Source organism: Colletotrichum spaethianum (assembly GCF_022836535.1).
Source record: "Colletotrichum spaethianum MAFF 239500 DNA, contig30, whole genome shotgun sequence".
Classification (NCBI taxonomy): domain Eukaryota; kingdom Fungi; phylum Ascomycota; class Sordariomycetes; order Glomerellales; family Glomerellaceae; genus Colletotrichum; species Colletotrichum spaethianum.
The window spans coordinates 193,327-213,663 of NW_026054800.1; the positions used below are offsets into that span (position 1 = coordinate 193,327).

General features: G+C 51.4%; 6 protein-coding genes across 6 annotated transcripts; 1 reads left to right on the top strand and 5 right to left on the bottom strand.

The window, feature by feature from the left end:
• Positions 1-40: 40 nt before the first annotated feature.
• Positions 41-1,506, bottom strand: ColSpa_09710 (uncharacterized protein; the record flags this gene model as incomplete). The annotated part of the gene is made up of 2 exons (XM_049275922.1): positions 41-938; positions 1,073-1,506. The coding sequence occupies 2 exons, from the start codon at positions 1,504-1,506 to the stop codon at positions 41-43; spliced, it is 1,332 nt and encodes a 443-aa protein (XP_049131879.1).
• A 4,532-nt stretch (positions 1,507-6,038) lies between these two features.
• Positions 6,039-6,218, top strand: ColSpa_09711 (uncharacterized protein; the record flags this gene model as incomplete). Its single annotated transcript, XM_049275923.1, has 1 exon — positions 6,039-6,218. One exon carries the CDS (start codon positions 6,039-6,041, stop codon positions 6,216-6,218), a length of 180 nt encoding a protein of 59 aa, XP_049131880.1.
• Positions 6,219-8,135: 1,917 nt separating this feature from the next.
• On the bottom strand, positions 8,136-8,348 carry ColSpa_09712 (terminal uridylyltransferase cid1; the record flags this gene model as incomplete). The annotated part of the gene is made up of 1 exon (XM_049275924.1): positions 8,136-8,348. One exon carries the CDS (start codon positions 8,346-8,348, stop codon positions 8,136-8,138), a length of 213 nt encoding a protein of 70 aa, XP_049131881.1.
• A 412-nt stretch (positions 8,349-8,760) lies between these two features.
• Positions 8,761-9,171, bottom strand: ColSpa_09713 (hybrid PKS-NRPS synthetase lepA; the record flags this gene model as incomplete). Its single annotated transcript, XM_049275925.1, has 1 exon — positions 8,761-9,171. One exon carries the CDS (start codon positions 9,169-9,171, stop codon positions 8,761-8,763), a length of 411 nt encoding a protein of 136 aa, XP_049131882.1.
• A 1,715-nt stretch (positions 9,172-10,886) lies between these two features.
• On the bottom strand, positions 10,887-12,557 carry ColSpa_09714 (5-aminolevulinate synthase, mitochondrial; the record flags this gene model as incomplete). The annotated part of the gene is made up of 3 exons (XM_049275926.1): positions 10,887-12,158; positions 12,218-12,426; positions 12,476-12,557. 3 exons carry the CDS (start codon positions 12,555-12,557, stop codon positions 10,887-10,889), a joined length of 1,563 nt encoding a protein of 520 aa, XP_049131883.1.
• A 5,783-nt stretch (positions 12,558-18,340) lies between these two features.
• On the bottom strand, positions 18,341-19,183 carry ColSpa_09715 (acyltransferase mlcH; the record flags this gene model as incomplete). Its single annotated transcript, XM_049275927.1, has 2 exons — positions 18,341-18,768; positions 18,823-19,183. The coding sequence occupies 2 exons, from the start codon at positions 19,181-19,183 to the stop codon at positions 18,341-18,343; spliced, it is 789 nt and encodes a 262-aa protein (XP_049131884.1).
• Between the last annotated feature and the right edge of the window lie 1,154 nt (positions 19,184-20,337).

Here is a 20,337-nt window from a genome sequence, read left to right on the forward strand (position 1 = left end):
TCCGTTGCTGATGTGGATTATTTCTGCATATCAATACACCCTAAATCCACCCTTCCACTCTCTCCTGACTCAACGAATCTGTCTTTTCTCTATTCACCGTCTTCCGTACTCCCATAAAGTTGAACTCTCCATCGTCCATCACACCGATGGTGTAATGCCGTGTCTGGTCCCATTCCCTGCGGAACCAACCCAGGCGGAAGCTGACATCTGACATCTGCCCATGCAGCTCTTTCGTCGACAGCAACTCGGTATTCGGGGGTAGATGTGTCGATGCATTGGATTCACTCAACAGGCCGGCCATTGACGCGATACTTCGCCAACCGTCCAGCGCCAGACCCGCGACATCCATGTCCAGCAACGAACTCTCGCTGCCGCGCCGACGAAGCACAGTGGACATCAACGCCCACATGTTGACGAGGATGACTGCGCCCAGGATTCCAACGAGAATGTACGTCACGTTCGGGTCCTGCACGAGTCGTCGCCGGCCTCTGTCCAAAACAGTCGCGTTCAAGAGCAGGGCACCGCTCGTTGTGCCAAGGACATCCTCAACCCTCTTGCGGTTCTCAGTGTTGGCTATCTGGGCGGCGCTGAAGGCGTAATTATGGTGCAGCAGCTGAAGAATCTCTTCCACCTTTTCGGGATCTCCAAATGCCTCCTTCGATAGCGGGCCGTAAGGCTCGACTAGAGGCAAAAAGAAGTATTCAACGCCGATGGCTTGCCTGTCACGTTGGTTGATTTCCGGAACGAGCCCCGCAAAGCCGTTGGGCTGAGGTAGATCGATCGGCGGGTCCAAGGGCCTCAGGCTTGACAGATCCGGTCGTGGGGGGTTCTCTGGATCGATGATGAACCCGTCGTCGGAAGCAATCATGTTTACCTCCGTGTCCAGCTCGGCCCAGGTGTAGTTACATCTCCAGACGGAGAACCAGTCGAAGTCATTTCTTTCTACAGAGAACTCCCCCAGACATATGTGAAGGGGAGTTCCATTGTGTAGTTCTGGAGTGTCTGGTTGAGTTTGCATTCAACATCAATGGTTTTTGGATGGTATATGCTCTGTACGTTATTGGCCACATACGACCGACCGAACAGGCTCGCTTCGCCTAAAGGAAACTCCGTGGTGAGGTTGATAATCCCTTGGCCGCCAGGGCACGGGGTATGCTCGTTGAAGCTCGAGTAGAACCAAGTCTTGCCACTTTCCGTGTAGTTCCGAAATGTTAGGCGGTACTTGTCCTTGGGAACTTCAACGCAACTAGGCTCAACCTTTAGTGCTTGTGTGTTGATCGTGACAGATAGATTCTTCGAGCTGTCTAGACTCTTGATGCTCTCGAAAGCAGGGAAGACGAGGTCGTCGAAGGTGTTCTTTGGATACGTCAAGTTGGCTTCGTCTCGGCGGAGGAGAAGTGCGGCTATCTGCGTTTGTTTGATTTCGTAAGTATCGTTGTACAGGAAATTGTCTGGTAAGCCGAACACCGTCTGTTGTTGTAATTGAACGTTCGTCGTCTCCGGCATGACTTGCACGGCGAAGAGGACAGATACGAGAGAAGTCAGAACGCCGCAAATCAACGCCAATGTTTGCGAGCATGTGATAGACCATAATCTCTGTCGGATGGAGTGGTACAAAGCCCTTATACCCATCACATCTAGTAGGGAACCGTCGAGATCCCGTGTGCCACAGGATTTCTTAGAGAGACGGCAGAGAGTTCCAAGATCTCTGTAAGCCCAGTCGCATGAGCTGATATAGAGAGATACTCCAAGCGCTACCAGAGCCGGGACGGAAGTCCACGCGAGGTGCAAATACCCTTCGGTGTCGATGGTGGCGAGTCCGCCAGATGAGTTTGACAGTTGTAGCGTCAGAATCAGCCCAGCCATGAGAAGGAGAGTATATAAGCCAAAGGACAATCGCGCCCAGGTTCTTAGGACCAGCGGAGTGAAGCTGCAGCGGTCCCATTTCCTTTCCTCAGCGGTCAGGTCAAAAGTGGCTTTTGCGAGCTCTGGGTGATCTCGTAGAAATATCAAATTCCCGAGAGGCGTTGCGGGGTTTCGATACCAAACAAATGCCTGGAGCTTACACCGAAAAGCCGAGTATGTTGTTATGGAAATGAGCAGTAAGAACAAAGCAATCATTGATAGACAAGTCCACTGGTTGATCATAAGACGATCCATGCTCTGGAGTCTGGAACCGAGCACTGTGGCGTCGTCTTCTCCTCGGAGTCGGTAGTGTCCCAAAAATGGACCGAGCGAATGGGTAAGATTCATGACGGAGTCGTACAAAGCTTCGTTGGTATAGAATTCCGGGTTGTCTGTGTCTCGCGTTTCTAACACTTCTCCTCTAAAGACTTTGGCGGCGCTGATGGGACCCATCATGTTTCTGCTTGGGTTGATGCCCCATCGACCTTGCGATCTCGGTACGGAACGTTGCATCAAGTTCCACATGTTCACAAGTACTGGCGTCTTTGTTTCGTTTTGCAGCAAATCAACTTTCGGGGCGACCCCGTCGTCGACCACCTGGACTTTGGACAGCCACGTACGCGGCTCACAAAGAACAGCAGCAGCACTCTCAAATCGGAGAATGGAGGAATTTGCCAGCGACGGCTTGAAAACCGCCGCGTAGTACAAGAAAGACGGCAAATCCTGTGCTAAGCCGGGACATGATCGCGTTTGGTTGGCTTCAATGACCCAGTAAGTAACGTTGCTTTTGGGAAGGTTGAGGTCGACTTCCGAGTTTTGGACACGGATTGGTCCGCCACAACCTTGGAAATGTAGGTCGACTTGAAGTTCTGTGCTAAAACCAACAGGAAGCTGATCAACAATCGAGTAACCAGCTAGCTGCAAACAGTGGAGGTCCGTGAACAACCCATCCACAACCGCGGTCACAGGTTTGTCAACAGTCCCGCGAGAATTGCCGCTCGAGGCCCCAAAAGTCTGATACGCAATTTTGTCAGTTACTCCAAAGGGGTAGCTCATATCGAAGTTTCGTAGCGCCATGCCCATGTACCACGCGCTCGTATCTTGCTGGTCCTCGGTTTCGCCGTCCATAGACAACGCAAAAGAATCATGGATGCGAACATCGATACTTTCGGGCACATGGATTGTCGCAAAGCTAAACAAACCAGGTGCAAGAACGACTTGGGCCTTGAGCAATACCGAGACAATCGCCACAAGTGACACCAAATAGTGTTTTTCTCGGATAGAACGGATGAGAGCAGCGGGGGAGAGCATCGACAGATAGTCAAGCAACAATCCGCTCCTCTCATCCGGCTGCCGCCAACGCAGCGCGAGCCACGGCATGTACATCATGGACTGTAGTTCGACTCTGGCCCACAAGATCGACAGGATAGTAAGAACTGAAAGGCGCAAAGTCAGCAAGCTGATCGGACTTTGACGAGGTTAGTTCATAGAGGGCCTGGGCATGACTAACTAGCTGTCGGACCGAATCGCCACACGTATATGTGGACTAAGCTGTGATCGATTTGGAACAATCCGTTGTTTTTCCGTGAGTAGTACAACATGAGCGCGAGGGCAGCAGTGGAGAGGAGAAAGAAGCAGACAAACAAGCCGAATACGGCTGGTCGGAGCCATTTAGGTCGCCATGTCGCTCTCCCGTCATCAGTTACTGTATTCCCGTGCTCACTCTCGATTCTGACAGTAGCTGCGCTCTTGAGCAAGCTAGTATTTTGGATCGTGTCGTTCGTTTTGTACTTCTCAGCCCTCGCTCTCGGAACCGTATTGGCACTGTCCAGTCTATTGTCGTAACCGAATGAAAACCGCCATGGTTCTTCCCATGGTCTGGCTTCATTGGTATGTGTCTCAATTTCTTGTCCAGGATTTTCCACTGGGTTGTAGGCGACTCTCGTTTGGGACACGGGCTTTCGTGGTATTCTATACACACGGGGATGTTTGGCACCCAAGTCGTAGTCGCGATAGCTGCCGTTGTTGGACGCCATGGTTTTCGGGTTGCGGCTCTCGTAAGCGTAGCTGTCTGTAGAGAGCGAGCACAGCGAAACAAGACGACTTAATTTGGCATTTGGCGCTGCAAGTGTCAGGCACCGTATGGCGATCCGCGGAGTTTTGTTGATGTTGGGTGGTTGGGCGGTTGACTGCGATAGGATGTGACGCTCTCCGTTCATTGGCTGCTTACACGGGTTGCACCAACGTTAAGCGCTCGAACTGCTGCAGCCCTGCAGGATCCCTGGCAGAAAGCGCGGCGGTGTTTTAGAAACAGGTAACGGATCGTCCAAAGTGTACAGACGGAGTTGCTCAGTTAAGTAGGTGATGATGGACATTGGGGCGCAGAAAACGGTGCATTCGCAGACCCGTAGCGCTGCTGGTGATTGTTTGTCGCCAGACGCAACAAGGGTATACCACAACGTCGAGCTGATGGCATGCGTCCTGACGACATGATGAGGGTACCTTCATGGGTTTGGAGGTCTCGCTTGCCCTGCTGTCTGCCGTGGAGTTCTCGATCGATCCCGGGATCCTTGCTGGTCAGCAAAACATGGGCATCTCAGAGGCGCGTGGGGTTATTTGTGGGGGGAGATGGAACTTGTCACATCGCGAACAAATTGTTGGTTTGTCTCCAAGTGAGAGATGCAATGTTTTTCGGTCAAGTAAGGCATTTTGGAGAAATCGCAACTCGAAGATGGGGCATCGTCAAGGATGGATGTCAAGGCAGCTGTTGTGGCGCGCCATGAGATGATGGCATGGAGATGGGTTGCGTGAATGGCGAGCTGCCGTTGAATCTGACATGACCTGCGGCGAATGCCTGCTCGTATTGGCATCACAAACATATCGGCAAGAAGGTGATAGCGCGAAGACTACACACTAAGGCAGGTAGCCTTGGGGCAGGCGCGGTGCGACCCGAGACTGCCTCACTCGGCGGCACGGATGTGGGGCAGCGTTCGATGGGATTCCGCGCCCCGGAGGCCCCACATCGGAGCTCGTGCCATTTTTGGGCCGGCGCCTACCCCGCGCACCCAACACTGAATCAACGGGATGTTCGTCGGGGGCAATGTCAAGACCCGAGGTCGGACTGTTGTACAAGCCGCTGTCTTCAAAGAGCGATATAGGTCCGAGAACTGCATGAAGGAAGATGACCAGCCAATTTGGCAGGAGATTGTTCCTACGCCAGGGTGCGGAAGGCCTGCTCATGTGCCACCGCGGCGTGGTTGGTCCCTTTTTCCTGCCTGTAATCCCAAAAGGGCCTCAACCAGGGCTGGACTCGACCTGGACTGGGCGGACAGTGGACCAGCGGCACAGCGTCAGTGGGCACTCAGAGGCCGGCTCGCTAGGCCCGCCAGCCGAGGGCCCGGCACCGTCCAGTTTGGTGCCGACGATAAGGACACGTGGAGCGCGATAACAGATGGAGTGGGGGCGCGTTTAATTTTGTTTAATTTTGACCATTTTCCCACCTTTTTCTTTGTTGTTTGCCCCGGTACCTTATACTCTGGTTTCCTCGCCGCCACCCCCTCCCCGTCCCCTCCCCCTCACGCTGCCAGACCGAACAACACCATCCGTCTAGTTTTGATTGTGCCATTGCTCAATTCGACACCGGCTGCAACCTTATCATTTTCTCCAACGTAAAATTTTCATTTGTTCTCCGGAACAATCGCATTTACCTGGAGCACTGACGCATAATCGCAATTAACCATATTGCAACCGGGCTTTGAACCAGGGCCAAACTCACCTGGCATCGTCTCAGCCTAGCTCGGCTCAGCTCCAGCACTCCTCCCACCCCCAAAGACCCAAAAACACATCCAGCCATTATCGGCGGCAAACCTTCCCAACCCCCAAACTCTTTCAATCCTGTCCTCGTGGCCCTGCCCTGCAGTTCTTCGACGCCGTCACACCGCAACTACTGCGTGTATCCGCCCCCCAACGCCACACTACTGCAGCTCGCTGCTCGATTCTGCACTCGAGGCTCATTCTGCTCCAGAATTTCCCACCTACGTGTCCAGAATCCGGTTTCTCGCCTCGCCTCTCATCAGGTCTCACCGCCAGCGCAAACAGGCCACTACCACCGCCACCCCCAGACAGGAGTCATCATGTTCGCCCTTCTCGAGGCCCTGCTCGACTATAACAACCACGTCACGCTGTTCCAGCGTATGATGTTCTTGATGTCCTTTTGCCTTTCCGGAATCGTTCTCGCTGTACAGGCCTCCCAAGCTGGCGAGGAGGATCATCGACGCATTCAGTGGACGCGCTTGACGGACCAGAGCCGGTAAGTTTGCTTCTTCCCAAGTTACACTTCCCTTGCATTGTCTCTGTTCGCCATCTGGCTTTTCCCAAATCACCTCACGGATGGGATCCCTTACCTGGTGGCGTGCTTCAGCCGTCTGAACTTCATCTGAACCCCCCCCAATGATCAACATCAAACTCAATCATCCCGTTCACCGTTCCCTTGCCTTTCTTTGTGCTTCCTTTGTGCTCAACCCTCAGCCGCCGCCGTTTCAGCCCGCATTGCATGTCTTTCGACTTCCCGCCCGGTCCCCCCAGAGCAAGTGCGAAGTCTTCGCGGGGCCACACCTTGGCACACCCATGGTTCTTCCATGCGGCAGGGTTTCAAGATCCCCGCAATTTATGTTCCTTATTTGGAGACAGATCCACGGACTGGGGGAGCGCAAACACAACAAAATCCCAACAACAGGGACAAAGCGCAAAGTTCGCGCGCTATTTATAAGATTGGCGCATCCGCCGGCGTTATTTTTGTTCTGCATCGTGTCCAGTGCTAACGGTGGTTTCTCTCTCCAGTCCTTACTGGTACACGTTCTACGTCACTCAAGTCTTCCTCTTCGTCTCCGGCGCCTACCCCATGCTCTACGACAAGATGACCATGTACATTGGCAGCGGCTACGAGGAGCAGATTCTCAACATCATCTGGGTCGGTCTCTTGAGCGTCGAGGCCCTCATGGTCGCTGGCGTCGCTGGCATTGCCATCACCCGCAAGTTCAAGGGCGCTCCCAAGCAGAAGACCAACTAAGACCGCCTTCTCACGCGTGCGCGCGCTTCATCGACATTCTATTATACCCCCATCTGTTGTCTATATCAAGGTTCTCAGTCTGCCGAGACCCAGTACATTACTACATACCCGGGCGCACTATGCCAACATATTTTGCATCTATGGAGTTGGGGGCCGATATGAATATACCTTTTTGTTTTGAACGCTTGCCATTCGAGTTTGCCCTCCCCGAGTGACCCACGGTCCTCCCCATCTACAGCGACGAACGGCAAATAGTCCAGTCGATGACTCGAGCGAAGATACCCAAAGGATACCGACACAGAACGACAGAAGCTAAGCGCACGCATATGATCGGAACAGAAGACCGGGAATCGCCACATTGGAATCGAGAGGAAGCGTCCAGGACCTACCCCATGGTCTGATGAGCCCTTCCGGGCGGTTGCACCCTGCTGTGACTATGCTGCGGGCGAGAAGAAACGACGATACGATGTTACGAGGAAGGAAGCGATAAGGCACCGTTGTGAGATGATGCTACGGACGCGCGGGGTTTGGGAAACGAAAGTGGCCTTCCCCCAAGGCACGCATGGTGCCGCCAAGGGCGTATTGAGCGCAGCGGAAAGGGGACATCAACCGGTACAAGAATGGTGGACTGGCTGCAGTCAGGCTCGGAATAGGCAATGACACTTTTGGCAAAGATACCCAGCAGCCTGGTGGATAGCAATGGCCGAGTCGAGTTCTCGTCAACTGCGATGTAAAACCAGCGTGGCCGACGTGGGGAACGCCTCTTCATATCGGGGCCATTACGGAGCACAACGTCCATCGCTCCCTTGCCGGAGCTCGAGTTAGTTTACAGTCGTCGTCATTGCATAGCTAAATCATTTACGATACCTTAGTGTACATGATTATCTTCACAAGTTGAATCCTCAGAGCTCACATGTTTATTCCCGTTAACTCCACAACGACAAAGATGTTCCGTCCCATTCACCCAGCCGAGTGTCCATGTGCAGTTGTATCCAACAACATGCGAAACAAAAGTCAAGCTCCCATCGTCTCACCTTGCCTCGTTCCCCATGAAAGGAAACACTATCCTCTACCCCCTCTCCGTAACGACCAATAAATAGGCCACGATCAATTCCTCTATCCCCTCCTGCCGGGCACCTTCAACCCACTCCTCCAGCTCCAGCTACGCGAACGCGTCCCCGTACGTCTTCTCCATGTACCCTCGGAACGCCGCGGGCGGCACCCTGACGCCGCTGGAGTAGTGCCGGAACGATACCCCTTGGCCAGGTGCAGGCCCTTTAACAGCCGCCGCGATCTCGACTGCCGCGTCCTCGACGCGACGGAAGTCAAAGTACCCGTCAACGTTCAGACTCGAGATCCGTGGCACGGCGCACATGAGTCGGGAGTACCTCAGGAGCGCGTTCAGTGCGTCTTCGATGGGCGCCTAGTCGCCGACGACGGCGCAGGGCCGGTGCATCGTAACGAGGACAGCCACACCTCCGTTCGCTTGGGTTATAGAGGCTACGGACAGCTGTTCCAAAATCACCTCGCTCGTCCACTTTGCCGTGAACCTTTCTCTTCCATCCGTCCTCAGTTCATGCTTCCGCACGCCGACGGGATCAGCGTTGCCACGCCATCGGGGTTCAGCAAGGTGACGCGGTTCGAGGAGAGGTAATGGATGGGGATCCGGCGGGGAGGGCGACGAGGCCCATCTGTCGCGTCGAGTGGACGTTTGGAGCGCGGAGGGTGAAATGGTTGTTCAGGCAGTGGCCTTGCGCGCCTGCGAGGACGATGGCGTCGACTGTTGACTAGAACCGCTCGTAGACATCTTCCCGTAGCCCGAGAAGGGGCTCCAAGAGACTTCCGTCGTGAACCACGACCCTTTGATCCTCAAGCTGCGATGGTTCCGAGCCGTGATCGACTGTGATGCAGTGGATCTTTGCAACTTGAGGGCTCTTCAGTAAAGATGCCAAGATCGCGCCCCCAAGAAAATCAGTCGAACCCGTCATGAGAACTCCTAACCCACCCTCCTTTCTCGGAGGCCCCCAGCCATCAGAGACGCTGGCATCAAGGGATCCCGCCAGAGCCGTTTCCGTGTCCCAGTCAATCACCTCCGGCACCCAGCTATCGCTTTTGCGCTGCGCAACCAGCGCTGCCATGGCCCCGAGCGTGCTGGCATGGTACATATCCTTCAACGACAATGACACGCCCATCGACATCCGGACCGCGCTCTGCAGCATCACCAAGAGCAGCGAAGCCCCGCCGTCCAGGAAGAAATCCGAATCCGAGGTTAGCGGCTTGCCGGCGAAAGTCTGGTGAAGGACAGAGTCCTAGAGAAGCTTCAGACCCCCCTCAGCGAGACTGAGCCGCTTGTCTGCCTGTATCGCGGGACGTGTCTCCGCCATCGAGGTCGGGAGCCGCAATGCGGTAACAGCGCGGCGGTCGATCTTGCCGTTGCTACTCATCGGGCAAACGACCCATGGCGACGACGACGGATGGGCGCATGTCCTGCGGCAGCGGTAGTGTGTCGGCGAAGGATCCCGAATAGTCCTCGACCGTTACCAAGTTCGCGGCCAACACGACGTGAGCGACAAGGAACGCGGGATCGCCGCGAATGGTAACGACGGCATCCGCGATGGACCCTTTGGACTCTCGGATTATGATGCTCGCGACGTCCTCCAGGTCGACATCGCACTTACAGCTGCCGACATGAACCCGCCCACAAATATTCAGGCTCCTTGGAGCTTTGATTGAATGCCTTCAATAGAATCCGCCTACTTGTTCGGATCTTGAGCAGCGCCACCGATGGGTTCCAATCAGAGCTCCAACGCTTGCGACGGTATAACCCATGCGCATGCGCTTGTCATATTCAAAGATTAGGTTGGTAAGGTTAGTAAAGGTCGCCGGCGAACGTGATTCCATAACCCCCGGAATGAAGCCATATGCTATAGCAATAGTAACCAGTCCTGGCAGCTGATGTAGGTATACAAATCGAAAGAGTAATAGCACTTTTGCTGAGCTAGCACAACACGGAATCATAATTGTCATGCCACCATGCTTATCAACCAGCCATTTCGGTGCCAGATGGCCAAGAGGAATGTCTAAATTCACGGCACTCAGTGAAGAGAAAGAGGACTCGAATCGACATCAAGTCGAGTCACGTACGCATCAATGAAAAATGACTTTATATATACAGCACCGATCATGAGTGCAAAAGCTACAACTGAATCATCGTTCCGTTGTCCATGGTTAGTTGGTGAATTGAGGAAAATATCAAACAACTCGTCGCTGATTCACGAGCGTGCCCAACCGTATGCTTGCCAGGCGCCCAGTGAGGTCTAATCCTTGACACATTCATAACATGGCATCTTTTTTCGCCAGCCCGGAATCTGCCCGAAACCGAAGTCGGTGCCTACTTGTTGAGTTTCATTCCATCTGGGTCATTTCAAGGTTGACTGGGCCCGCATGTATGTATGTCTGCCTCACTAAAGTTGCAAATTTCGCATGGATGAAGGTGTGCTATGCACATTCAAATGCCGTAGAACACCTCATGGCTAGATTGTCTACCACTCTAGTAATTTCTGGTAGTGGGCCAAGCAAGGCATACTAGCCCTATCAAGGGCACTTCCCGAAAAATCATGCAACGAACGGCGCTAAGAAGCGAGCTTACAATATCTTTTATTGATATAGTTTCATGAAAGACTGCGGAGCTCACCGGCTTTAGCCTTTGGATATTTTAAGGTCCGTTAATCAATCAGCTCTAGGGTATGTTGAGATCCCCCGACTTCTTGTGCTGCGCAATTGCCTCATCACGTTGTACGCCTGTGTTCCCCTATGTATGTCCTCGAAGTGGGAAAACACATGTCTCATTCGAAGAAAGCTTAAACTTCAACTCTAAATCTTAGATAAGTCTAAAAACCTGTATCATCCTTGTTTACGAAAGGCGTGTGTCCTCTAATGCGGTCTTCCCAGTGGAGTAACCAGAAAGATTTCTGGCAGGAACCCCTATGATATCCTCCGGGATCTCTTCCGGAAGTCCTAGCTGCTTGTTACTCCAGACGGGCGATTCAAGACCAGTAGTCTCCCACCCATCAGCAACCTGGCCACTCTCATCTGTAGCCCACTCATTCAGTTTCCTCAGCCCAAGTCTCTCCCAAATGCTGATCAACGCATTAACGAGGTTGTCTTGGTGTTCCAATGTGTGTGCAGCCGTAGGTGAAATGCGGAGACGTTCCTGCCCCACAGGCACACTAGGGCTGTTGATAGGCTGGACATAGATGCCATACTCGTCAAAAAGTATATCAGCGGCAATCTTGCAACGCTCTGCATCACCCACCATAACAGGGACAATATGCGAAGTGTTGGGTAAGACGGGTATTCCGTGCTTAAGCAGCCGCTGCTTGACGAAACGAGTGTTGCGCTGGAGCTGAATCCTGTCCTGAGGGTTCTGGCCCTGAAACGTGATGGCCGCCTCAGCCCCGGCCATCGTAGCTGGTGGAGCTGCGGTGGTGAAAATAAATCCTCGTGAAAGCGACCGAATCATATCCACAAGATCGCAGGAGCCAGCAACGTACCCTCCCATGGTGCCGAAGCCTTTGCCAAGAGCGCCAGACACGATGTCAATGCGGGATAGTACTGTGCCCTCATAACTACCTGAGCTGTGAGCCTCGAAATCGAGATGCTCAGAAACACCAGCTCCGTGAGGCCCGTAGAGACCAACGGCGTGAACCTCGTCAAGAAATGTAAGTGCACCATAGCGTTCAGCGAGATCGCATATCTCCGAGATCGGCGCGACAGTGCCACACATGGAGTAAATGGATTCGAAACAGATGACTTTCGGTACGCCTGGTGCGATGGCTGCCAACTTTCTCTCGAGGTCCGCGAGATCATTGTGCTTCCAGACGAGCTTGTTGGCCCCTGAGTGTCGGATGCCTTCGATAATTGAGGAATGGTTGGATGCATCCGAGAGGAAGACACAGCCGGGAAGTTGTCGTCCGAGGACTGTCAGAGCTGAGTCATTGGCAACATAGCCGGAACTGAAGTAGAGAGCAGCCTCCTTCCCGTGGAGTTTAGCAAGTGTCTTCTCCAAGGATACCGCAAAGCGATTGTGACCCGAGATGTTGCGAGACCCGCCGGAGCAAGCTCCGTATCTATCGAGAACGTCGTGCATAGTCTTCAAGACTTCGGAGTTGCCGCCCATGCCCAGCTGCAGTAATCATTAGCGGTGCTCTTAATAGTGAAAGTATCATAGCTTGCGAGACTCACATAGTCATTTGTACACCAGACATTGATCTTTTTGCCCTCGTCGGCTGAATGCGCAAGAGGAAATTCGTGTGCGAGACGGTTCACATTCCGGAAGTACCGATACGACTTGTCATCTTTCTTGGTCTTAATGACTTCTGCATACCGGTCCTCATAAGGGAACCGAGCGAAGTTCGGAATTCCAGTTGGAACCTCGACACTAGCAATTGAGGCTTTGGGTGTTAGAAACTGATGAAGACGTCGAAGGAATCAGCGACATACCCAGAGGTCTGGAATTGTTACTTTGAAGCTTGGCAGACCGACTAATGGTGCGACAGCCTTTTTCAAGTATTCTCGCAGACATTTTGAGAACCAGAGGAGAACAAACTTCAAAGAAAAAGCTCGGTTTTGAGGAAACAAGCAGCCTCTGCGGTTAGCTATGGTAGTCACAGCTTCATCTTTCTCGAGGTTCGGACGACAGAGTTCGGACAAGGAAGGCTTTATAGTTTCCACGAGGCTCACTTGGCTTACGCTTGATACATTCAGTTCAAATCGAAAATTCTGCAAAGGCGTTCCATACGTGCGTCCTGTATGTCGCACCACATGGGTGTGATCCCAGGATCGTGAGTGGTCTTGCAGCATCACTTCTCATCCAGGTAGCGGGCTACTACTTCTTGCCGGCATGAATGATTTGGTTACAACATTCGTCTAGTCATACGTCTCAGGATGGGGGCTCAACCCTTGTGAGATTCGTGCGTATAGTGCCTCGTTTGCATGTAATGGCTTATGTCTGTGGACAAGAAGCCAACATGGACACGAGCTGCATGTCAGCCTGAATGAAAGGCTATTAGAACAAGTTGAAACGGGACCAGGAGGCAAGAAGCAGACTGTTGATGGTTGATTGGTTCGAAATTTGTCTACAAGTCTGACTGAATGGCGAGCTTGTAAGAATCTCACAAGGTTCACTGATGTATGAGCCTTGGCAATGCATGAAGACTTGAGGGGAGAACTTTTGTCGCGCTAATGTTATGATCGCTACGGGTTTGAAGCATGCAGAGTCACTACAGTCTATACCCATTCTGATTCTGTGCTTAGGCGCAGGATCTTCGGTTTCATTCCAATAGCCGAACCGCACCACCAACTACACCTTGAAAGTGAACTGTGTACGGCATAGATGGGGTTAAGATCCTTCAGAAGTCCAATTCCAACATCGTTCAAAAAAAAAAAATGGAATGATATTTTTGATAAAAAAAAGAGAGAGAAAGAAAGAAAGAATGCTGTTGTAACATATCGTTTGTCAGAAACTGGCCTCAAGAATAACGCGAACATGGATTTAAATCCTATTGTCTTCGAAAAAAGGCATAGTTCTCAATGGCAGGGACGAGCGGGAAGACTCTCGGGTCGCTTACATTCAGCCGCAGCAGACTATCCCGCGAAAGGGTGTGCTTCGACTTTTGTTCGGGGTACTGGGGACACCAATGGGTCGTTGGCCCGCACTTGCAAGCCCTGCGTGAACCAGATGTGTTCCTGAGGATTCACAGAGACAATGCATACATGCCAAGCCGACGTGGCAGAACTAGTATATGTCTCTGTGACCATGTCAAGTAGTCGTTCTTTGAAACCCTTCCCCGTCTAACCTAAGATTCAAGCCGCAAACTAAAGCACGTCGGTGGATCCTGTTCCGAAGAGGGCAAAAAAGAGTCGCTCTTGAAATGAGTCAAAGCTACGGAGCAAGCAATCTATTTGGTAAGCGCATTTCAAATCCCACCATACACAGATGAGATGTTGAAATGTCGCAAACATCATCTAGTATTGCCTCCGTTTGATCAATTGGTGCAAGTCCTCGGAAACCAATCCTGCCCTATCCGCATAAATCACGCAATGATGCGCAGTCTCATTCTAAGTAGTGAACTGACGACTTCTCCGTAATGGTGTCTAGAAATACAAGCCGATATTCATCAATCTACTAGTTCGTGCAGAACTCACAAGCTGCTAGGTAGCAGACTTTTGGCAGAGCCACTGCCATGCCCCATCAGATTACTCCAACATTATTGGTGTAGTTATATCCTTCGCTTAGCAAACTGCCCTAGCACTTGGTTCAAAATTCGATAGCTGTCTTCGGAATACTTGAAAGAACTTTTGCAGGAATAAAAACAAAGTGCCTCATCACAACCCCCTGCTGCGAGGATTTGGTTGCGGGATACTTGCAAGGTTATTGCGCATGTACCTACTCAGATTCTGCGGATAGCGGTGCGGTCCGGACCCTTTCCGATCCATGCTAGCGTTGGGGCTGACATGCAAGGTCTATGAAGTTGGATTCAGGAGAAAACCTTTACATGCAGTGGAACGGAACTGACAAGGTGGCCTTGTGCTGATGTCAGTTTGGCATCCATTGAATAATTAGCCAAACCGCCCGACATCGGTTCATGCAGACCCAGTCATACGCATGAGAACCAAAGATCATCTGCTTTAAGACCACATGCACGCCTTGCACAATACTATTGGATTTATCGCAATTCAGAATGTTTGCGTGGTGGGTTTTGGCGCCATCTTGACGTGGAGAGCTGAAGAGATCTAGGCCTGGGGTGACCCAATGTCGCGATCCACCGTCCCCGTCTAACGTTACATCGAGATGTTCGCAAATCTCCTGCCTATTCAGTACTATCACACGCATTCATTTATACATCTTCAGCGTGGAAGAGGGGATTACTGTTTCGTTTCTACGAGAATTATGAAATGTCGCCATTATAACGTCTTGTGGCGTTCTCCTCATGGACGTCCACGTTGAGTCACGGAAATGGACCAACCACAACCCGATAAATGTTTACAAGCCGGAGCGCCCAATATTTGAGAGTATGACCACATTTTATGGCCCGATTAGCCCCGCTATCTCGTGAAACCTGCCCAGCTTGGTCAGCAGTATGTCTCTGGCCTCCAATTTTCCCATCTCTGTCAGAATCCTTCAACTGAGTCGAAGAGTGCCAACGAATCATACAATGCGAGACCCCCTTCCAGGTCGAACATCTTAGATCGCTCAGCATTCAGACCATCTTCTAGAATAACAGCAACCTGTCGAGACAAGCTTGACTTTCTACCCAGATACCAAAGAGCCTTCACACAGTCCTCGCATCTGTTGAGGAGGTCTGACTGAGAGTTTTCTGTACACAGGCTCGATTTGCCTGACTTAATTGCTTCATCGAGAAACAACGTTCCTGCCATAGAAAAAGATCGAATCAATACCATGGTCCAGGGCTCAGTCAGAAGTGCGCCCTCGTTCACAGCCGGGTGAAAAGCCGTCAATCTCCCCATCTCATCATCTCGTGGCGTTGAAGCTCTTGCAAGGTCAGACAACCCCTGCATACTCGTTCGTCGAAGATGATCGGTCAGACTAGCTTCAGCACGCTCCATTGCCCGCGAAGGTACACTGAGCTCTTGCTCGTCCACGAGTTTGACGCAGTCCGCTATCATCATGACAGCGAGAAGCCAGTGTCCGAGGAGGCACACGTACCAGCTCTGGATCTTGGGCGGCAACGAGTTATGACACTGAAGACAGTCCTGGAACAGTGGTCTGTACTTCATGTTCCAATGGCGATAGACCGCTAAGCCGTCTTGTATAGCATCTTCAATAACGGTTTGACTCGCGCCTCGAGATAAAAGACTTTGTATACGAGTGATCTTCCTGAAGAGTAGAACCTTGACGGGCGCTGCGTCAATAAGCTCTCTTGAAATATTCTCCTCTGGACAGGGTAATCTCAACGGGTTCAAAGTCTCATTCTTCTTAATGATATACCGATCGTTCCATCGCTCATTCGGTGCCAAAGAGGCCGATTTATCTTCATTCATCGCGGCTCGTCTCGTTTCGCTTTCATTGCTGTCTTCATCTGATACCGTAAGTGGTCTCTCCGCGATCGCAGCCGAAAGCGTGTCAAACATGATGGCCAACCAGAATATCAGTTTCAAAGTCGATTTTTCTTCCGAGCGGTTATCACCTCCGAAGTCCTTTTGCGTCGAAGAACTCCGTCCGAGTTTCGTCTTTCTCTCAAAACTGTCAGATTGATGTTTGAGAACATGAAGCCTCCGAGCGCCACGTTCAACGTAGATTGAATATCCTTCTTCGTCAATGATTCTCTGAACCCTTCTTGTCGTGCAACATCTTTTGCTCCCATTTTCTTCAGCTTGATGCAATGTTAAGTTACCAAATTTGTCGTCTTCACGATCCGTTTCGTCAATGTGTTTCTGCGTAAGACCGAAGATTAACTCCGCCATGGCTACCTTAAATGAACCGATCCCAGCACAGTCGTCCAGACACTTTCTGGCTTGGTTCCAGAACGTTACTTGAAGTGCGGCGTCAAAATCTTCTCCGAACCCATTTGAGAAAAGGTCTTCGCCAAAGATGTTTGGCTTTTTGTACCGCTCTTGGCTCCTCTGGCTACCTTGTGCCCATTGTGATGTGAATGCCATTATTGCAAGGTGGAGCGCCTTTGTGGCTTTTCTGTCCTCTGAGTTGCTCAAAGGTTTAATTCCAAGGGAGCTAAGGGACTTGTCGAGCTTGAGAACGCGCCGATAAATTCTGTTCGGGAAATTTGATGGTGCTGAGATTGACTTATACGACTGACTGTCTGTCAAGACTGACAGATTCGGAGTTTGGGGTGGTGTCAGGTAAGGGCAATTCTGCTCTGTCAACCAACAAGATAGAGCCCCCTCCATGACGTCCTGATAAAGTCCCATGAGATTATCTGTCATGAGTCCGTTATTTGTTCGAAAGATCATTCTCTGCGATGGAGAAAATTCGGAGAGTCCAGAGTTTTCATAAATGGGTGAGCTTTGCGATTGCCAAGACTGATTTTTCACAATATCCACTGCAGAATCTGGACTGACGCCGGACACAGATTGGTTTTGAGACCGGCTACTTTCGGTCTGGTCCAAATCTAATTGCTCTCCGGAGAAACTAGGAATTGACATTGACGAGGAAGACGGGAAGACGAATGAGTTTTCGTCAAGTGACAGGTCGCAGCTAGTGGTGTCGTCATGTTGAGACGGTGAGAAAAAGTTCCGGGTGATTTGAGACTCCACCACAGGGAAATCAGGTATGCCAAGTAACTCGGCATTTAACAAAGTGAGGTTTTTGTCGGAGACGATCGATTGAGACTCGATAACATAGGGTTGACTGAGTTCCCTTGTTGGGGGTGGTTTCCTTTCATGGCCAGACTTCAACCGTTTGCGGCTGGGCAAAATAGCCTTCTCAGACGACTGTCGCCTTTCGCGGATCTGGACTTTCTGTGACTGAGCCCAGTTGAACGTACAGCTTTTACTGGTCTTCGTACAGTTGGAGCACGATCCAGTCGTGCTTTGCCAGTCTGTTAAGAACAATTAACCTATGCTCATTGATCTAGAGAGATGATTCAAAAACTTGCCAACCTCCCATTGCAAATCGGCGTCCAGGCAGAGTTGGATGTCTTTGAGGGCACCGGCGTCGCAGGCCCTTTTGCCCTTACGGCATTGATCACAGCTGCTGTTCTGCCTTCTCATCGCGAGTGCCAGGGAGCATACTCGGCTTCGAGAACGTCAAAAAGATGAGATGCAGTGGAGGGGAGGTTAAGCCACGCTGAGATTGCAACAGCAGGACGTGCTCCAGTTACCCCGACCTCTCTCCGCTGGTTCCCCAGTGACTTGCGTAGCTCCGGCCATCCGAAACGCCATTGTCACGGGGAATTCCTTGTCAACCCCGCATTTAGCTGCATGCAAGGAGCGGGGTGCATGCGGCTTCGTCCCCGCCGATCCTTTGCTGGGGTTTAGGACTAACAATTGGCCTTGTGTTGGTGCCCTCGTCTGGCTACAAGATGTCGGTCCAAGCTTATGTGATGTTGATGTAGGTATTGGACGTTGTTTCCAGATTTTACAAGCTGAAATTGGACCCAGGAATGCAAAATCTCAGTTCGGCCAGGGCTCTGCATTTTTCCAATTATTACTTCAGTATTGACAAAGGCTTCGCCAGTAAATGCCAGTGGCTGGCTTCAGCATCCATGGGAGAAAGAATCCTGACAACTAGTTCTAATTGAGTATCATGTTTGGCATCAAAATCCAGGTGTATGCGACGTGGAATAAACAATCATCTGGAACCCTATCCAGGCCTACAACTAAACATCATCATACTTTGTTTGGAATTCTGAGCCCTTTGTAGACAGCAGTTTCGACCTCTGACCACAATCCGAGCACTGCTGGGTCCCCAAAGGGCAGAATCTGAGAGCAAACAATTCCAGCCACCCCGTTTTGTCGGTCACACCACCAGAACAGGTTTGGCAGTCCCGCCCACCAGGCCGTCCCATCAGACCGTCCCGTTGTTCCACCGGTAATCATGAACGTTAGCCCCCAACCTTGTGGCGGGTTGCCAGGAACTGGGTAAAGCTCGGGAAGTTCATTGGTCAACTCCGGCTTAGCATCCTGAACGCCTTGTCTGGAGAAATTAGGGAAATTGGCTATCTGGTTGGTAAACATTTCGTCTACCGTCTCTTTTTTCAGGATTTGGGCGTTGGTGATAGGGCATGTTCCATCGTTCAGAAAAACCGCCAGTATACCTGCGTTTTCTGGTGTTAGTATACAGACTACAGATAGTACGAAAACATTCTTACGGCTGTATTCTTGCGGTTTCGCGAAGATTCCGGCGCCACCGCTGTTGAAACATCCGCGGATCTCTTCTTGTGATTGAGCAATGAGCGGGCGATGAATGGGGTGGTCTCTAGTAACAATCTCGCCGTTTGGCTTTTTGTAGTGCATGTAAGCCAGTTGTGCTTTCATTGAAGCCGTTGGGATCATGTTGATGTTCTGAAGTCCCAGTGGTTGGCAGATGTTCGCCTGTATGTAATCATTTAGACTGATGTTTGTGGCACGCTCAATGGCGACGCCAGCCCAGTCGATACCAATCTGTGTCTTGGTCAGGAACAATCTCCGTAGATAGAGCTGAAACAGTTCTGACTTGCCCCATATTCCCATCCTTCCCCTGGTTGAAATAGCAGAGGTTGCACCATGTCTCGGATGCTTCCCGAGAACTCGTCAACCCCGGCCGGAAGACTCCAATCACGGAGTCTCTTGCTGAAGAACGTGTATCCAAACCCGGCGGTGTGTGTCAGTAACATGCGTAAAGTGATCCCTCGTTTTCTGTCCACGAGTTTCCCCTCATCGTCAAGAACTTTGATATCAGCTAGCTCTGGGCACAGTTTCTCCAGATGATCCGGATCATCCAGCTTCAGTAAACCCTTCTCCACTAACTGCATGCATGCAATACCGACTACCATCTTGGTGCATGAGGCAATCCAAAACACACTATCCAGAGTCATGGGTTCTTTGGAGGATATTCCTCTATTACCAGCAGAGTGAGCGAACTGCTCAGCACCTGTCCGGTCGATAACGACCACCGTCGCTCCAGGTATTCGCTTGGGGTCCTTCGCCACGGCATTTTCTACAATGCTCTTGATCTGTTCGACAGTTCGCGTCGAAAAAGGCATGGCTGAACAAATGAACTGGGCTCCCGGGAAAGCTTTGGTACAGCTAAGGGTGGTAAGCAGTTGAAAGAGACAAACGCTGAAGCCAACAAAGTTGGAGAGGGAGGAACGATGCAGGTCGGTGAGAGTTTGAAGCAGAAATTCCAGGTGTTATGGCTGTAGGCACTGGTTCAGCCGGTTTCTTGGCTCCTGCAATCAGCGCTTTCGGGTGTGTTTCTTTTCGGATGCGTCGCTTGTTCTTCCCCGAAAATGATCAAAGCTTCATCTAAGGTGAGGAGCGAAGTAGGACAAACCTGGAAGACAACCTTCGTAACCGGTGCGAGCCTCGGTTGATGCATCCTTGGCCCCAACATAGGTAGCCAATAACGCCTGTGGAACTCTACCATGACAATTCTAAGAGGAACAAGTGAGAGCCCGAGTTGACCCGGTCTAGACAAGGGGTACCCTGCAAGCCGCTGTGCGAGAGTTTGTTTCCCCGCAAAGTCGCGGTGACATGCTTGACATGGTAGTTGCGGATCCGCATCCGTAAGCCGTTCTCCGCATTCCTTTTGCATGTCATGCTATTTGCATGCGGATCCGCAGAAGCTCTTCCTTGATTTTTTGAACTGTAATGAATCAACAAGAATGGAGTTGTTTGAGCCGACA